The sequence below is a fragment of the Piliocolobus tephrosceles genome, chromosome 7, assembly GCF_002776525.5.
Source record: "Piliocolobus tephrosceles isolate RC106 chromosome 7, ASM277652v3, whole genome shotgun sequence".
NCBI lineage: Eukaryota > Metazoa > Chordata > Mammalia > Primates > Cercopithecidae > Piliocolobus > Piliocolobus tephrosceles.
Genome location: NC_045440.1, coordinates 88,814,358 through 88,833,864, shown reverse-complemented (window position 1 = coordinate 88,833,864; position 19,507 = coordinate 88,814,358). Strand labels below are relative to the sequence as shown.

Here is a 19,507-nt window from a genome sequence, read left to right as displayed (position 1 = left end):
AACAGTTAATTAATTAATGTTTAGAAAATCAGCACTTCTGGTCTATCAGAGGCATGAGCTGTTGATGAAGAATCCTGGTTGATTTAACACAGGAGTTAATGCAATTAAAAATTGTTTTATATTTCAAATAATATTTAAGATAAATCTTTCTCGAATATATTCAGCTAAGGTGACTTTCTTATGAATGTGTATACCTAGCATATGTTTTTTCATTTCCCCATAATTGTAACATGCCCATAATACTATGTAAGCTGTGTGTATGTGTGTTCTTGTGATGCATTTTTGGGGAAATTTTACTTACTTTGTTTAGAAAAAAATAATACTTTTTAGCACATGATTTTTGTTGTTTCGCATTCAAAGTTAAATTTTTATATTTTGTATACAATCAATTGTGAAGACTTCCAAATAATTTCAGTTTAGTCACATATTATATTTCTTAAGAAGCCATTTATTTAGATACCATAGTCAAACTATCACTGGGCTAAATACTTTTAGCTTGAAGGATAATATTTTTTCCCAGCTATTTTACTCTCTTATTTTTTTTTTTCCTTTTGTGATATTACTAACAGAGTTCACAAATTGAAAGAGAATTGTTAGTTTAAAACTTACAGTAAGGCTGAGTGCTTTGGCTCATGCCTGTAATCCCAGCATTTTGGGAGGCCAAGGTGGGTGGATCACTTGGGCTCAGGAGTTCAAGACCAGCCTGACCAACGTGGCAAAACCCTGTCTCTACTAAAAATACAAAAATTAGCCAGGCGTGGAATTACAGCCATGTAATTTCAGCTACTTGGGAGGCTGAGGCATGAGAATCACTTGAACCAGGAGGCAAACTAGTCTGGGCAACAGAGTGAGACCCTGTCTCAAAAACAAAAACAAAATTTAAAAAAAAGACCTAATGGTAGCTATTAGGCAGATATAGCCCTAGCCCTGCCCAGTTGTTAACAGATATTACAAATGGAATATATATAAGTTGAAGCCTATATTTTTATTAATTTAAATAAATATTAAATCAAAAACCAAAAATCAAATTTTAATTACATTATTACTAGCTAGCTCACAATGAGAAATTCATAAGTCATCTTCATTGGTTTGTAGGATGACTTAAGTCTGCCATTGTACTTCCATTTATTAGTAAATTTTTAAAAAAATACACACATATAAAGTACAGTCTTCAATATCCAACATTCCATTATTGAGTTTGCCATATTATCTTAGCATAAAATAACCCTATGCAATGTCTCCAACTTTAGGAGAAAATTGTAAGTAAGGCTATAAACTTTGTTTATTTGGAAATTTACAATTTTTAATTGCAAATGGTTTCAAACATTGAGCTTTATGTGTGAACCAAAAGTTGCTATAATTGGCTTCCATGAAAAAGAATGTACACTTTTAAATTTCTTTTACTAACTTTATATGCAATATTTCTATATTTTTCCATAGCAAAATGCTGGTTGATTTTAATTCGTTATAATAAAGTTAGACTGTGCTATAGTGTTTCTTACTAAATCACAAATTAAAAATATCTGTCAAACAAAAATTCGATCAAAGGAGAGGATGCTACTTAAAGCCACAAAAAGTATAATGACTCTCAACAGGATGTCAATGTAATAGAGTATGAAAGGGGAAGAACTTTATTGCCACTGCATAGTAACCACTAATGAAAATAAATCTGCAGACTTATATTCTTTAAAATGGTATAACCCTTAAGGTTGTTAAATTCACCAGCTGATTTTAATTGCTTGAATGAGTACCATGCAGGACTCAGTACTATATGAAGTTGCACTTTTTTCTTTTTCTCAAAAAAAGGGCAAAAATGAAAGACTGAGGAGTCAGTTTGGAGAAGTTAGCTTCTAGGGGACAGAAAATGGAAGCTGAACTTTTATATATCAGTTTAATTAAAGTTTCATAGATAATAATAAAAATGTCCATTTCATTATCAGATAGCTCTTTTGCCCGCAAATGTAGAGATTACATTTAAAATGTTTTCATTCTAAAATTTTTTTTTTTTTTTTTTTTTTGAGACAGAGTCTTGCTCTGTCGCCCATGCTGGAGTGCAGTGGCTGGATCTCAGCTCATTGCAAGCTCCGCCTCCCGGGTTCACGCCATTCTCCTGCCTCAGCCTCCTGAGTAGCTGGGACTACAGGCGCCCGCCACCACGCCCGGCTAGTTTTTGTGTGTGTGTGTGTGTGTGTGTGTTTTTTAGTAGAGACGGGGTTTCACCGTGTTAGCCAGGATGGTCTCGATCTCCTAACCTCATGATTCGCCCGTCTCGGCCTCCCAAAGTGCTGGGATTACAGGCTTGAGCCACGCGCCCGGCCCATTCTAAAAATTTAGTTCTTATTGGAACATTTAAGTTTAAAGATTAAACGTGCTGGGCGCGGTGGCTCACGTCTGTAATCCCAGCGCTTTGGGAGGCCGAGGCGGGCGGATCACAAGGTCAGGATATCGAGACCACGGTGAAACCCCGTCTCTATTAAAAATACAAAAAATTAGCCGGGCGCGATGGCGGGCGCCTGTAGTCCCAGCTACTCAGGAGGCTGAGGCAGGAGAACGGCGTGAACCCGGGAGGTGGAGCTTGCAATGAGCCGAGATTGCGCCACTGCACTCCAGCCTGGAGCACAGAGCGAGACTCTGTCTCAAAAAATAAAAAAGATTAAACGTGAACTACCTTAAATTTGTGAAATCAGTGGAGGTTAGATGCCAAAAGTGTAGAAGAATAAAGACTATAGAAAACAGGAAAAGGGTTTTTTAGATCATTTACTCCCCACTTGAAAAGCTACATGCTAAATGCAGAAAATGTATTTTCTACATGCTAAATACAGAAATGCCTTTATTACTTTTAAGTTCTGTTTAAATAACTATGGTTTTATAGGTTTTAAAAAACTGAAAGCAGGATTTCAATTAATTTCCGTGTGTGATCTTATGTAAGATGTCATGAGTTATAGATGTTTTATAAACAAATTATTCCATAGTCGTATAATTACATATTTCCAGAGTCAACAGCAAATTATCAATATGTTTATTCTAGATTTGAAAGTTAGATGGAAAAGCCATTAAACTCTCTAACTGAAACAAAGAAACAATTTAGTTGTCACTTTTATATGAGAATTTATTTTTTATTATTTCTCCCCTCTTCTCCCACTTCCATTTTTCTGCTTACAAAAAAGAAAAAAATTATGTTAACAGTTTTCTATTTTTCTAAGGCTAAGAGCAAAAATGATTTTAGTGAGTATCTAGAACAGTTGTAAAAAATTCAAGTCCTTAAAGAGATCAGGTGAATAACGGCTGTAACACTGGGTAAAGTAGTATATCCAAGGCAATAGCGAATGACGAGTACTGTGGTGAGCTGGAAAGTGCAAAACCTCTAGAAAAGCATTCAAAATCAAGATTACTTGAAATAATCTGCTATGCAAACAAAGCACGTCTTTAAATTAGATGCTGCCATATGTCAGCCCTGCATGTTGTTCACTTCCTACCAAAATCTAGATATCCTCAATTACAGCCCAAGAGTACCCTTCCCTCTCCACCAAACTGCCTGTGATAGTATGAACATGAGGTAGCCCATTCTATTCTCAGTAGCTCTAGTGCCTGCTTTCTTAACATTTCTGCACCTGTCCTACCCTAGCACTTATTTCTTTCATTCAATAATGCATTTTGAAACACAAAGTATGTGACATGTGCTAGGTAATGAAGATGGAGTAGTAGAAAGACCACAGAGCTCCTAGTTTTGTGGCACTTAGACTGTGTTGGGGGAGACAAATAATAAACAGTAAACAAATAAATGACCCTGATAATTTTCACAATGAGAAATGAGACTCCTGGTGGTAAGGACAGGTTGGGACTTAGTGTTGACTTGGGGGAAGGCCTCACTTGTGAAGGGGACACTTGAGTGGGGACTTGAGTAGGAAGACGTTTCAGCCATAGAAAGCTATTCAGGACACTGTGTTGCAGGTGAGTGATATAGTCATGCAAAGGCAATAATGTAGGAAAGAAGTTGGATTGTTCAAAAACAGTGTTGCTAGAGCATAGTGGTTAAGTGGTGGAAACTGGTGGATAGAAACCAGATTTCACAGGGCCCTGTAACCTATGGCAAACAGTTTGAATTTTATTCTAAGTACAAGGAAGGGGTATTGGAGGGTTTTCAACAGGAAAGTGATATGATCTTCTGTGTATTCACAAAGATTGTGCTGGCTTCTGTGTGAAGAATGGGCTCCAAGAGGGGTTTGAAGGAGTGCAGGAAGACATGATGATAGCGGTGGAGATGGAGCAAAGTGGGTGGGTGCAGGATACATTTTGAGTATGATAGCAAGTTGTCCTCAGGGCTTGGATTTTGGGGGAGGAACAAAATAAATCAGGGCAACTTCTAGGCTTTCCACCCAAGTAATTAAGTAAATAGCACCTTATTTGGAGACAAGACAGACACGGAGGGTAATATTGGGGGAAGGGGATTAAGAGATTGAAATATCCATGCTTGACTGAGGTGCCTCTTTATACACCAAGTGAAGAAGTCAAGTAGGTGGTTGGGTAATTGAGTTTGCATCTTAATGGAGAGTTTAGTTGGAGGCACACATCTCAGACTTATTGACATATAAATGGTATTGAAAGCAGGAGTTCATGTGAAATCTTCTAAGTATAGAGATAGCTAAAGAGAGTAGATGAAATGACAGTTCCTTAAATAAATCTGTAAATTCAAATTAAAATTACTATTTCACATACAGCATGGAACTCAGTCCCTCAGATTCCTACTTACCCTTTTGTTAATACACTACAATTTGGTCCTTGGATAAGTTTTGATCTTCATAACATTTAGCTTAAAATGCTATATTTCTAAGTCATCTCTCAACATCTCACAAACATATCTAAGACTCTATTGCCATATTTCATAAGAAGCTTAGCTGTCGAAAATTTTAAGGTATTTTCAAATAAAAAGAACAAAATGTAGACCTACTTTATTTTCTTGATTATTATCATCACTAACAGTCAAATAGAAAAATACATTTATTTCTTCCAGCTTTAATGGTATGTCTATAAAGGAATTTCTTAATGTATATGTTTTGATTCATTCAAAAATACAGCAAAAACTGATATATTGATATTTTCTATTCTGTTGCATTTTTAAGACTGATTCTGATGAATGGGATTTTGGGGCATTGATTAAGACTGCTAATCTCAAAAAAAAATCATCTGATTAAAGTCAAAATTCTACTGTAGAGATAATTGATGAATCAGAAGAAAGAGCTATGAGCTTCATTTATAATAGCTTTTATTACTTACTGACCCTCCCACACAAAATTTCAATGTTTTCCATGAAAATATCTACATTTTAAACCCCCCAAATGGTTGATGTACACAGTGTTCTCATCTGAATATGCTAATTTACTTCTCAATGCATCTATAAGCTTATTTTTCAGGGAGAAAAACTCAGTGGGATGAGCTTTTTTGTTCATGTTGACATGTGCTCAAATATGTTGGAAATTAAAATACAAAGCAATGTTTATGAATAAGCCTCAGCACCTTTTATAAGACAGCACTAAATATAGATAATTCTAATTGCATTCCAGTTTACTGGATATATTTCAAAGCTAACACAAAGCAGACAACCTTTGGGTTTGAGCCTATGTTGAGTTTTTCTAAAATTGTAAAATGATCCTAAATTATTGTTTGCATTATCTGCTGAGAGGGAAAAATGCGTTTATGTTGAGGAATTCATACCCGAATTATGTTCCTACAAAAGAGTGTAATACAATTTACATTCCATTAACGTTTTCCTGAAATGAGATCTCTCTGAATCCTATGAGTCTGGCATATAATATAGGTGCAGAGAAAAGCATCAGTGGGTGAATGAATCTATGAATGAACAGACTAAGGGAGAAAGGAAAGCTATACCCAAACAATGAACACCAATTGTTTGAATGACAGCATTGAGAGAATAAGAACTACAGGCAGACACCAGCAGTAACATTTGAATTTCAATTCTACCACATTCAAATACAGTAAATGTGACTAAGTCAATTGTCTTTGAATAATATGATATCCAATGCTCTGTCATTGCTTAAATTGAGTGACAATTCATACTAAATCAATGGTTAGGATATTATTTTGGAGAACTCTGTAATGTGTGATATAAAAGACTGTTGAGGGATTTAAGCAAAACAATATATGTGTATAAATTTACTTTATAGCTACAAAATACTACATAAAGTGTAGTTATTTCTACATAAAAACAACTACTTCTCAGAAAACTAATCTGGTTGCTAGGTATGTATTAATGTTACTTAAATTACATGCAGGATGTAATCCCATTGTCCCTGGGATTTTAAGTTATTCCAAATTTTATTTATTGTTATTATTATTATTATTTGAGATGGAGTCTCTCTCTGCTGCCCAAGCCAGAGTGCAGTGGCGCTATCTTGGCTTACTGCAGCCTTCACTACCTGGGTTCAAGTGATTCTCCTGCTTCAGCCTCCGAAATAGCTGGGATTACAGGCACTTGCCACCACGCCCATATAATTTTTGTATTTTTTAGTAGAGACAGGGCTTCACCGTGTTGACCAGGCTAGTCTTGAACTCCTCACCTCAGGTGATCCACCCGCATCGGCCTCCCAAAGTGGTGGGATTATAGGCATGAGCCACCATGCCTGGCCTATTATTATTTTTTTGAGACAAGGTCTCATTCTGTTGCCCTCACTGGAGTGCAGTGGCATAATCACAGCTCACTGCACCCTCAACCTCCTGGGTTCAATAGATCCTCCCACCTCAGCCTCCTGAGTAGCTGGAACTACAGATGCACACCACCATGCCTAGCTAGATTTTTGTTTTTGGCAAATACAGGATTTCACCATGTTGCCTGGCCTCAAACTCCTGGGCTCAAGCAATCCATCCACTTCGGCCTCCCAAAGTGCTGGGATTACAGGTGTGAGCCACCACACCCGACCCTAGTCCAAATTTTAAGTTAGAATTTAAAAGCTCACTTTAAGTTATAGTTTATGTCATCTAAAAATGCCATGTATTGTTAAGATATGTCATTATTTATTCTATTATGAGAGGAAAACCCTGTCAAGTAAACTAACACTGTATCTGTTGAAAGGGCATTCTGATGTTGAGAGATGTAAAATGTGAAAAAGTGTTTCTTAGGATCCATGAAATAGGTATTTGACTATTTCCCTGCAAGAGACTCTCTTTGCTCAAGTGTGGAAAGCAGTTTTATATATTTATATATACACTATTGTAAACCCCACTGAGATATTTACTTGAGAGAAGAGATCTTTAGATTATGAGCGAATCTCAACCGCATTAACCATTCGTCACAGAATGTTCTGTGGGACAGGAATATTCAGAAATGATGTTTAATTTAAATATTTTAATTTAAAAGTAAATGTTTCCATGAACAAAATGTGAAAGAAAATATATTTTAGAATTGGTGGCATGATACACTAATGATTCCACTTCATTGTGCTCTTCAGAAAGATGCAGTTCAGGCACCATTCTTTCAGCTCAGTGCTTCTCCATGTAGCTATTTCTGATTTGTTCGTCAGATCTGTTCTCATCTTTGATGTGATGAGAACCTGTGACAAATACCCGTGACAGTTTCCCTTTTGGTATAAACTCTTCTTTGGGTGTTATTTCTTAGAACACTTCCTGAAACAATCTTTTTCTATGTGAACGTTGAAGATGGAGGAAGTGCATCTTCAATGGATGGAGGAATTCCAGATGTTACTCAAGTGAGGTTTCTAGGAATTTATAGCAAAACCTTTGCACAGGACCCCAGAGCTCTGTAGGTAAAGAATCCTCCATAGGCCTGGCAGAGGCATATCCAAACTAGAAAATACTTATTTTTTTCTAATTTCAGATAAAATGGCTAAGACAAAGATAATTTTTTAAAAATATATCATTTCCTAGATATGTGCTGGTGAAACACTAGCTTTAGTAGATCACCATAGATGTTTAGCAGGGGAAAAGCATTGTCAAATAAAATCGGGAAACATATTTAGTGGTATCAAATGAATTTGGAAACTGCCTTTATAGTGAAAATAGCAGATAAACATGGTTATCTGAAATCAGACAAACATGGTTATACTTCTACCTATCATTCATTGTCCTCCAAGAATTATCCTCTCTCTAATGGGGACTGTGATGACTATTCTCATGGGTTTGTTGTGATTAAGTAAAATAATGCATAGAGCAATCGGGCTGCCTGAAATCGGTGATATCACTGTGAACTCCCAAAGATTTTACCCTTTTGTCAATCTTTGTGACCATTCAAAATATAAACTCATTTTACTCTTAAAATACATGGGCAATAATGAATGATCCAAAGTAGGGATGTTCACAATTTGTTCCTTGGAAGTCTAGGGGTTCTGTGAAAGTGGCTCAAGGACTACCCTGTGAAGGGATAAGAGTCTGAGAGTTCTAACTCTTGGTGAGTTTTGCTCTTATTTGTATTAATGTCTGTACACTTTCGTACTCCAATCAAGACCAGCCCTAACGTCTATACTCACATTCCCAGTTTCTTCCTCAACAGTTCCACCTTGAAGTCTAAATTTAAAGTAGCTAACACCAAAGTCAAGATTCCTCAATCCGTCTCAGCTTACCTTCCCTTACTTCCTTACCTTACTGAATGATAACATTCTTCTTCCAGATAATCAGGCTTAAAATTCTTGAGTCATGCTCAGCTTCCTTCTCTTTCACACTCCACATCTAATCCATGAATACGTCCTTTGGCTCTTCCTTTAAAATATATTCCAAATGCCTTGATTTATCATCAATCCTATAGCTGTTGACTCCTTAGTCCAAGGATTATTGCAGTGACATCCCAACTGGCATTCCTACTTCTGCCTTACCTCCTTCAAACTCTTTTACTCATAGCAACCAGTGTATTATTTAAGTTTAAGCTCCTCTGTTCAAAATATATATTGGCTTCCCATCTCTCTTAGAGGGAAACCAAAGGCTTACTGTAGTGTAAGGCTTGTCTAATCTTAGGTTCTGGTTCTGACTCTCACCTCGTGTCTGCATTACTAACTCAATTCCAGTCACCTCAGCTTCCTTGTAGACACAGGTACTCCAGCATGTGCCTGCCACAGGAATTTTCAACTCCTAGTTTCTCTGCCTGGAATGTTCTTCTCCCAAAAACTACATGTATTGCTCTTCACTTTTCTGTGCTCAGATATCAACTTATCAGACAGGATCTCTCAGTCCACCAATTTAACATGGCTTCTGATATTCCTAGATAACTCTATCTGCTTTGCTTTTTTCATAGCTGTTATCACCTCCTATCATAGTGTATATTTATTGATAAATTAGTTTATTGCCCATATCCTCACATATCCTATAATGTGAGATCAGTGAAAACCACAGCATATTGGTGTTGTTCAAGGTTGTATCTCTAGCCCTAAAATAATGCCAGTAACATAATATATATTCACTAAATACATACTGAATGAAGAAATAAATCAAGATTCTACTTAAGATTATTTCAAAAAAACGTGCTGCTTCCTAAGAAAGATTTTAAAAACTCATGAAAACCTCTGATATATATATGCAGGTTGATGATGTCCTTATGAACTATAAATATACTTAGCTAGCACTTTTTATTCACTTTAGCATACTGAATAAGAACTTATTTTTAACACAGGCAGGATATGGACAATAAGATGCCCATTTTTAATATGTGCAGGAGAAGAAACAGAATAAATGCCTTATGCCAATTGTATTTTCAGTTATTTAAATCAGAGCTTGCCAGTTGGAGTTCTGTAAATCATTAACAGGTGCACAGGTAACAAAGTCAAGCACACAGCAAAGGTCTAATAAATGTTAGCTATTATTGTTTGTATGCATAATCTTTCCCTATATGTGTGTTATTGTGGTGGTTGTTGTTGTTGTTTTTATCCTTTGTAGATATTGGAGATATAGTGAAGAAATGAAAACAATGGACCCTGGCTATCCCAAGCCAATCACAGTCTGGAAAGGGATCCCTGAATCTCCTCAGGGAGCATTTGTACACAAAGAAAATGGTATGCAACATGTGCTTTCTACATTTCATAAGTTTGCTATCTTAGTAACGCATTAGGCTTTTTCACTGTGCTAAATTAAGCCATTGGAAAGTGCTATACTGGAGCTATGTAATACTGTATTTCTATTTATATGAACTTTTTTCCTAGATTTACATGTAATATTATGCTGTAGACATTTTTTAACCTCAACTTATTTTAGTTTGTAAAAAAGTCATTAGAAAAAAGACGAGTAATAGTTAATATGGAAGTTGTGTATACCTTTGAAGTAATCTCACTTGTACTTCTATTAAAATTCCTGTAAAGATAATAAAAACACATGGGACACAACCGGTCACAAGGAAGATAGAGGTGCCACTCGAGGTATTATATCTAGTAATAATGCATGTTGAGAATTATAATTTTTTATGTATTCTTTGACTTAGAGTGTCAGCAAGCAAGGAAGATTCCAGCTCAATATAGTGAGAATAGAGTGGATATATGATGGCATAATAACAAGAAAAAAATCCAAGAGCTGCCCTCTTTACTTGCTATCCCAGGATTTCACATTCAGCTAGATCGAGTGGAAAGCTAGCCAAGCCATGGATAATCCTTACTCCCCTATCTGTTGATATATATGAAATGTAAACATATCTCTTCTCATCCAGGGATTAGTAAATACAAATAAATCATAATAACAATTTGAAATTGAATTTATATGCAATATTTCAGAACAAAGGAAAGGAAAATGACATTCTGAAATACAGAGAAAAAAATTTACCTCATCAAATTATTTTCGATATGAAGCATAAGAAAATAGTATATTATATATGTCCTCAATAACATGAAAAGTCTGTGACGTATGTTCAACATAAGCAAAAATAGGCATCTTTTGCAAGACAAACTTAAGTGCATCTAGGGGCAAGGAAGAGAAAGCAAGATTAATGAAAGAGTCAGGGGAGAATGAAAAAATCATACTAGCACTGAAAACTGTGATTGACCATAAGCATATTGCAACATTAAGAAAATTCTACACTGGCAGGGGATGGGGGCTCACACCTGGGAGGCTGAGGTGGGTAGATTCCCTGAGGTCAGGAGTTTGAAACCAGCCTGGCCAAAATGGTGACACCCCCATCTCTATTAAAAATATAAAAATTATCCAGGCATGGTGGTGTGCACCTGTAGTCCCAGCTACTCAGGAGCCTGAGGCAGGAAGATTGATTGAAACCAGGAGAAGGAGGTTGCAGTGAGCTGTGATCATGCCACTGCACTCCAGCCTGGGTGACAGAGCCAGACTCTGTCTCAGAAAAAAAAAAAAGGGAAGAAAAAGAAAACTGTATACTAGTGTAAACTTGAAAGAACTTGGAACCAGGATAAATTAATACCAATCAGAAAAATCAAAGTACATGTACTGTTTTTTGAGCATTGCTGTATGTATAATGATATACCACTACATTCTGTGTGATAGTGTCCCAGAAGTGGAACACTGTAGGCAGAGGCAAGGTCAAAAAGAACCTTGAAGTCCTGATCATAGTACTGGCTGAGAAAAATAATTTTTTTGTATTCTCTTGGCTCAGAAAATTGAAAGACCAAGTTAAGATATTACTTGTATGTGACAGAAGCAGAAATCCATAGAACAGTGAGACTAAGATTAAAACATAACTCTCTGAGATAAAAAGGAAAGGAATAAGAGAGTAAAGGAAGCCACCATAAAGTCACATCGGAGGTAGTAAAATCACATTAATAATGTGCCTCAAAACTTTCGAAGCTATACAGATAAAAAAGACAAAGAAATGAAAAAATGTGAAAGATGAGCACATCAGTTTATTTGTCCACATGTATTAAATAGCAACTTCTTACTAATGAGCATGTAAGAGTAAGAAATAGAACACAGAGACCCTCCTCTCAGGGTACATCTACTAAGCTGTATAATAGTACCAGCTGTGGAGAATTCTGTCTCATTACACTTTTAGGATGAAACAATAGAAAAGTCCAGGAAGGTTCAGTCAAACATAAAAGGAGCATCAAATAAAACATAGCCTCATTAATTTATTTTCCAGAATTTCTCAAAACAATGAAAATTTAGTTAAGAATTCACCAGAAGTTGTTCTTCATAAGCATATATACAAAAATACATGTCAAAGCTGCTTTTAAAAGAAAAAGAAATACAAATACCTAAATATTTATTCAACCAACTGACCTTTCATAAATGAAAAACCCCTAAATTATTGAACAAGATGAATTTTGCAGGATCAAGGTTTGACATACTTCTATTACCAAGATTTTAGGCTACTTCCTTTCAAATGCTTACACTATCTCCTAGTAACTAGACATTTTTTTTTTTTTTCTGAGACAGAGTCTCATCTAACTATGGTACCCAGGCTGGTCTGTGACTCCTGTATGATGCCCAGCCTGGTGTTGAACTCCTGGGCTCAAGCAGTCCTCTTACCTCGACCTACCAAAGTGCTGGGATTACAGACATGAGCCTCTACAACAAGCCTAGACTTTTTATGTGTACCAATTATATTCAATAACTACAATTCTACTCCTGTATGTGGAGTGTGTTACTATAAAATTTGGCCTACAGAACTGTGTAGTATGTAAATAGAAACTTCTTAACTTATGTGTAATGCCCAGTAGCTCTATAGTAATTAGCTTTAGCTAAAAATTGAAGATGAGGACACTTTCAGCTGTTGGTTTCCAGTTTATATAAGAAGTGCATTCACCTCTTTTGAAGGTCTGTTTAATTCTAGATCAATGCCATTATTTAACTATGATTGTCTAATGTACTGTTATTTGGCAGGCCCTCAGTGTTACAATGGCAGGCCCATTTCTTCATCCAAGCCTGTTGAGTAATTATATTGAATTTCATTAATGTGATCAAATAGCAACTCTCGGCAGAAAAACTCGAATCTACATACACCTGTTTTCACTTGGCAAGTTGCCCTCATTGCAAAACTGTCCTACGAAACTAAAAGCAGCAGTAGGTGTTTATGGCATTGAACAGAATGATTTCCAGAATAAAGTGACCTGAAGTGATCATCTGCCCTATCTGAAATTTCTTGAGAGATGTCGGAGTTCTTCATTCAAAAATGATACCTCTCACACCCTTGGACGTTTAACCTACAAGTATTTAATAAAAGACAGGAGATCTCTCAGGTCGGGAGTTTGAGATCAGCCTGACTAACATGGAGAAACGCTGTCTCTACTAAAAATGCAAAATTAGCCAGGCCTGATGGCGTATGCCTGTAATCCCAGCTACTCAAGAGGCTGAAGCAGGAGAATCTCTTGAACCCAGGAGGCAGAGGTTGCCGTGAGCCAAGATCGGGACATTGCGCTCCACCCTGGGCAGCAAGAGTGAAACTCCTGTCTCAAATAAAAAAGACAGTAGATATCTAAAGGGACCCAGTCTTAAAAAATTATTAAGTATCCAGGCTCTAGATCTAGATCAAGATTTAAATCTTGTGTTCACCAGAACATGAGCATGTTATTTTGTCTCTGATCCTCAATATCGTGGGCTTAAAAGAAAGGATAGTTAATTCTACCTGATAGAGTATTTGTGAGGATTAAAAAAGACAGGTCATCTACTAAACTTTAACACAATGCTTCTTCCGTAATAAGTCCTCAATAAAACAGGAAAAAATATTACCTTCATTAATGATTATAAACTATGATTTATGTTTTCTATCAAAAATAGATAACTCCTAAAATATAGTTTTAAGTAACTATAGTGTTAAAACATTTCTTCTTGATTTTTTAAGTTTTATCTCAAAGGACAAATTAAGTCAAAGTATTGTAGTCACACAGAAACTTGACATGAATGAGCTGTGGACAGAAAGAAAAAAATGGATATGTGCCCAACAAAAAGATAAAATTTGGAGAACAGACCTAGGAAAAATGTCCCTATTTGTAGTTTAATCATCAGGAGCTTACAAAGTGTACTGTATGCATTCATAATGTTTTAGAAAATAAATTGCATATTACTTGAGCCTCCTACACCCCACCTCCTCCCCATGAAATATAAGGTACTAGGAAGTATTAAAAATGGAATTGTAGGTTTATGTTCTATTTTATTCTTAAAATAGTGAATAATGGCTTTGGTACTTCTATAAAATATAGCTAGGTGACACAAATTAAACATACTTTTAATAAAGTATAATAAAGAGGACAAAAGGAGAAGGAACAAAATGTTTATGACCTAGAGCCAGAAATGAGGTTAGAGTACCAAATACTATGAATACGTCTTTACATGTTGAGATTCTTTACAGACAAATGAAAGCCCCTCCAGTTTTATGATTTATATTTTATTATGATTTCTCATCCAAATTACAAAAGGAAGCCTGTTGTTTAGAAGAAGCACAGATTCCTGATACTAAGATGATTAGAAATTTCCCTTGAGGTGTTTCATAGAGAAGCCTTTTTATCATATATTGAACAATGTTCCCAGTAACAGCCTGAGAGTAAACAGTGTTTCAGTTTATAAGGCTGTTTCAGCATCTTTCAATATAGGTTGATATTATCACACTAATATGTAATTTTGTAACAGCAGTCCTATAGGTGAGCAAAAAGATAAGGTTCTCTCTTCTAGCTAAGACTAGGAGTAGATTGCATAGCACAGTCTTTGAACAGTCCTCTGTAAATGATATTTCTCTCTCTGGACTGCGCTTCCCATAGGCATTAGATGGCATCATTCCTGGAGCACAGCAGCCACAGCCATCTTAACAGACTGCTGAGCTGAAAATAGTGTTTTCTTCCTATGAAAACTGAAGGGCCTTAAAATACATCTCTTAAGACATAGCCTATTTTAATAACATTTCTCTACATATACACTGTCACAAATAAGTGGTACCTGTGTGTGTGTATGTTTTTCCCCCTAGGCTTTACGTATTTCTACAAAGGAAAGGAGTATTGGAAATTCAACAACCAGATACTCAAGGTAGAACCTGGATATCCAAGATCCATCCTCAAGGATTTTATGGGCTGTGATGGACCAACAGACAGAGTTAAAGAAGGACACAGCCCACCAGATGATGTAGACATTGTCATCAAACTGGACAACACAGCCAGCACTGTGAAAGCCATAGCTATTGTCATTCCCTGCATCTTGGCCTTATGCCTCCTTGTATTGGTTTACACTGTGTTCCAGTTCAAGAGGAAAGGAACACCCCGCCACATACTGTACTGTAAACGCTCTATGCAAGAGTGGGTGTGATGTAGGGTTTTTTTCTTCTTTCTTTCTTTTGCAGGAGTTTGTGGTAACTTGAGATTCAAGACAAGAGCTGTTATGCTGTTTCCTAGCTAGGAGCAGGCTTGTGGCAGCCTGATTCGGGGCTGACCTTTCAAACCCAGAGGGTTGCTGGTCCTGCACATGAGTGGAAATGCACTCATGGGGAAGCTTCCATGATGCACAGTATCTGCTGTTCTTCAGTCCTTTGTCTTTCTTTGTCATTCAGTTCTAGGCCTTTCCTCTGCACGCTCAATGCCCAGTAAAATTTCAGGATTAACTAAAGAAGAGGAGAAAAAGAAGAAAAGATTCTTCTTAAAAGTTTCTAATGTTATTTTCCTTCTGAAGTCTGAGCCCATTTCTGGGGGGAGAAAAAAAAAAAAGCAAATCAGAAAACCCACGATTTTTCTTTTTTTTTTTTTTTCTTTTGCTTTAAAACAAAGGGAAAAAAGAGTTTAAAAAAAAACCCACAATTGAACTTCCAGGAAAGTGTGAAGACCCAAAACAGCTTTGTCTCCAAAGAAGATAGCTCTCTGACTGCTTTGGATAGTCTCCTACGCACCATTTTGTCAGGTGGGAGATTTGGAATACACATGCAGGACGTTAGACTGTTGGGACAGCCATTTTCCAACAACCAAGGGGCCAAAATATCTGCAATATAGTAACAGCCTTAATAATACATCCATTTTTCATTTTATACAGCTGTTCTCAGCTATGTCCTCAATGTTTCATCGCATTTATATTCATAGCTATTTTCAAACACGACCTTTTAATTGTTTTTGAAGTATTTCTAAACCCCTTCTTACCACCTTACTCCTCCATCATTGTGATAATCTTCCCAAGTTGTATTAGGCCATTGCCCCAGGCCTTCCATGGGTCTGTCAGGTATATTCATTATAAAGCAGAGCAAGAAGCAGTATATCTCTGAAGTGGATTACAGTGACAGTTATTTTACAAGGATTTGTGACACTAGTAATATACCCGTGTAACCCTTTGAGAACTATCACACCAGCTTTCAGAGTCTTAGGATTGTTGGTCTTGTGATCTGGTAAGTTATAGAACTGGGCAATGGTAAAAACAGTCACAGGTTCAAGAAGATCAGGTTTTAAAAACATTATGTCCTATAATGTCATGTAATTTTTAAATGATTTACAAGACTACATAAATGTGTTTTTAACAAACAGAAATGATGTTACTTGCCAAAATTTTTCTGGCAAATAAAAAAGGTATTTTATTAAGAATCTCATAAGACTGAAATTTTATTTGAAAAACTGATAACAGCCTAAGTCTTCTCTTTTTTTGTTTCAGGCATACTGAATTTCTGTTTTAAAATCCATTGCATGAAAATTCAATTTGCCTTGGTATATGCAGTTAGCATTGCCATTTTAAAAATGAATTAAAACAATGACTCTGAAGTTGCATGAATATGCTCCAGTGCATTACCTATTGCATGTCCACCATAGTTCTCAAAGGGTTAATGTGGCTTCTGGCATTTAGCCGTCCATTTGATCACTGACAGAGCCAAGAGACCACCAAAGCATTTCATTGTTGAGTGTAATTTGTCCTAACAGCAGTATTGTCATTTTCATGTGACCTGCAGAGCAGGTTTGTATCAATATTTTTTTCCTAGAGAAAAGTCAGCAACTGACAGACCTCTTTATTGATTTTTAGGAGCTGCTTCTTGCAGTGAAAGGCTTTACAGCCACTGGGCTGTGAACTTATTAGAGATGGTCAGAATGAATGCACCCCATGAGTCAGACATTGGCTTTGTGTGAAAGCCAGCTTTGAGGGGATTAGCTTTTGAAACAATGAACAGCTTGCCTTGAACTTGATTATTGATCTATTGACTGTCATTAACAACAACTTAAACATTGTCTTCTGTGAAAATTTTCCTTGAAGAGTCCTGTTCTGTGTCTTTGCCCTTTGACCTTTAACTTGCAAACTGGCACAAACTGAAGGAAATCTGGTGTTGCTTCTCCATTGGATTAGTTGTTCTCTAAAATCTAGTAAGCATGAGCTGTTTCCTTAGAGTGGAGAGAGTAGTGATGGCAGATCTGCAGATGGACACTTTGCTCTTTACATGCACACTCTGAAAATGCCCTATAGGTAGAAGTGAATTTTAATTTCATTATAATATAATTTCAAGTCTAAATTCATCATTTTAGTACAAATTACAAAAAACTATAGGAAAAAAAAACCTCAAATACTTGAATGGCCAGTGTGGCTTTTATATAAAGCAGGAATTTTATACTAGTAAAAATTTCTTACTCATTTGCTAATAATACACATTTCCAGATGATTTTTAATGAGTGTAGGTATACATTCTTATTTCGAAATGGATAGTTTGGCTGCCTTGAATTTATATTTATACTCAACATAGCATGAAAATTAGAATGCCTTTTGGTTAAACTACATGTTTATGATTTGGTAGGGGAAAATATTTTATAATTGTAGGTGGCATGCTGCAAAGCCTTGCAGATTGTTATTTCTTACAACCTGAGCATATATACTGTGAGGCTAAGAAAAAAGAACAGTAAGAAAAGAAGAATGGCTTTACAGTAAAATATCATACAATGCAGATAATATTTTAAGAGGATATTGGAGATTATGTACGCAAGGGCCAAGAAAGCAAGAAATGAGAACCAGAGTCAGCCCTGTAGCTTTACTTCAGTGCTTCCATTCTAGATGATGCTGATATTATAAAGAGTTAGTCACTGCTGCTAAGCATGGAGGACTATATACATAAGCTCGTTTATATAGTGTTTGCTTATAGGAGGGTTTAATCCTTTTAGGGCCTTGATATCAAGAAAAAAATAACTGGAAACTATATTTTGCTAAAGATAGAAATGAGGAACTGTGTCATTTTGGGACATGTGCAAATCATTGAGGAACTCCATCACCCTGCATTGAAAATTGATTTTTTTCCTCTAAAATGAGAAAGAAACTGAATAAGCAATCTGTTGCCTCTTTACTCATTCATCACAATATCCTGATTCGTCATAAGACTATAAGTATAAAGGGCTAGAAAATAATCGTAGCATTAAGAAGGAAGGAGTCTATCATTATGCTTGAATTCTGGCAAATGTCATGAATAAGGGTTGGGTCATACTTACTTTAATATGGCACAAGATTTATGTGATAAGCAAAGGCATATAAGGCTACTCTTTTGACTAGAACATTTCAGTTATCAGGCTGTATTATTACAAGAGATAAGAAGACAATAAGGACAATGTAATCACAAACACTGGGATACCATTTGTTTATTGTACACCAGCTACTTTGTGGATATGGTTCCTGACTCCTCTTCTACTTGGGGTTTGGGAAAAAAGTCTCAATCCAAATCGAACAGTGATAGGGAAAGTAATTGATCTAACACATAAGAATAGTGATTCAAAACCAATGTGGAATAAATTTCCATGGGTCAGTAACATAAGGTGTCAGTTCAGTATTAGTAGAGATATGCAAGGCATCAAATATCACTAAAAACATGAAAAGCTCAGACATACCATTTCCCAAATTGAAATGAAAACACATTCATGCCTGCAAAAATAATTGTTCTGCTTCATTTATCATTACTTTATCTAATATAAACACAAATGTAAACAAGGCAATGTTCTTCACATAAAGTGACCATATAGTTAAGAATTTTAGTAAAATATTGTTGTTCTATATATTATTAAACAAATGCAATGAAGTATTAAAATAGCTGATCTGTTTGAATTTCCTGTAAAGCAGTAATTCCGCATCAGAATTGTAGATAAGGTTGTGAATTTACTGACTCACTTCCGAACAGTGTCTGTTGACATGGCAGTCAGAGCAGGTGAATACAGATGCTCTTTCTGATTACAAAGGTTATAGAGCTAAATTAGACAGCATTATGTGATACTAGCAAAGACAACTTCTGTTATAAATCAGAGGGCAAGGCTTTTCTGAATCGATGTGATAAATTACTAAGTAATGATTACCAAAAATAATTACTAAGTAATAAAGGATACAGACTGGTTTACTGAAAAAAACAAGTGTTACATTTAATAATTACCCATAATCTTTTTTTATTAACACATAATTTGGCCATTTCATATACTATGTACCTATTTTCATTCCCTCTCTGTGGGTCATTAAAAACACAATGTGGTGGATAAGAACATTGTCCAAACTTCACTGCTAGTTCCAGTACATAGATGATGGCGTATAAACTGGATTGTAGGGGTAGTCATATTTGCAAGTTCTACGTATTATGCTAATATCTCTAGTGTGGTACACATACACACCCACACTTTGTGGATCTTACAGTGGA

The 19,507-nt window shown here is 36.0% G+C and overlaps 1 protein-coding gene across 1 annotated transcript in view; it reads left to right on the top strand.

Annotated features, from left to right (window-relative positions):
- Positions 1-17,401, top strand: part of MMP16 (matrix metallopeptidase 16) — a 276,165-nt gene extending 258,764 nt beyond the window's left edge. The window contains exons 9-10 of the mRNA XM_023222878.2: positions 9,895-10,010; positions 14,864-17,401. Coding sequence (XP_023078646.1) covers positions 9,895-10,010; positions 14,864-15,198 — 451 coding nt within the window. The 3' untranslated portion in view covers positions 15,199-17,401. The remainder of the gene's footprint in view (positions 1-9,894; positions 10,011-14,863) is intronic.
- The last annotated feature ends 2,106 nt before the right edge of the window (positions 17,402-19,507 follow it).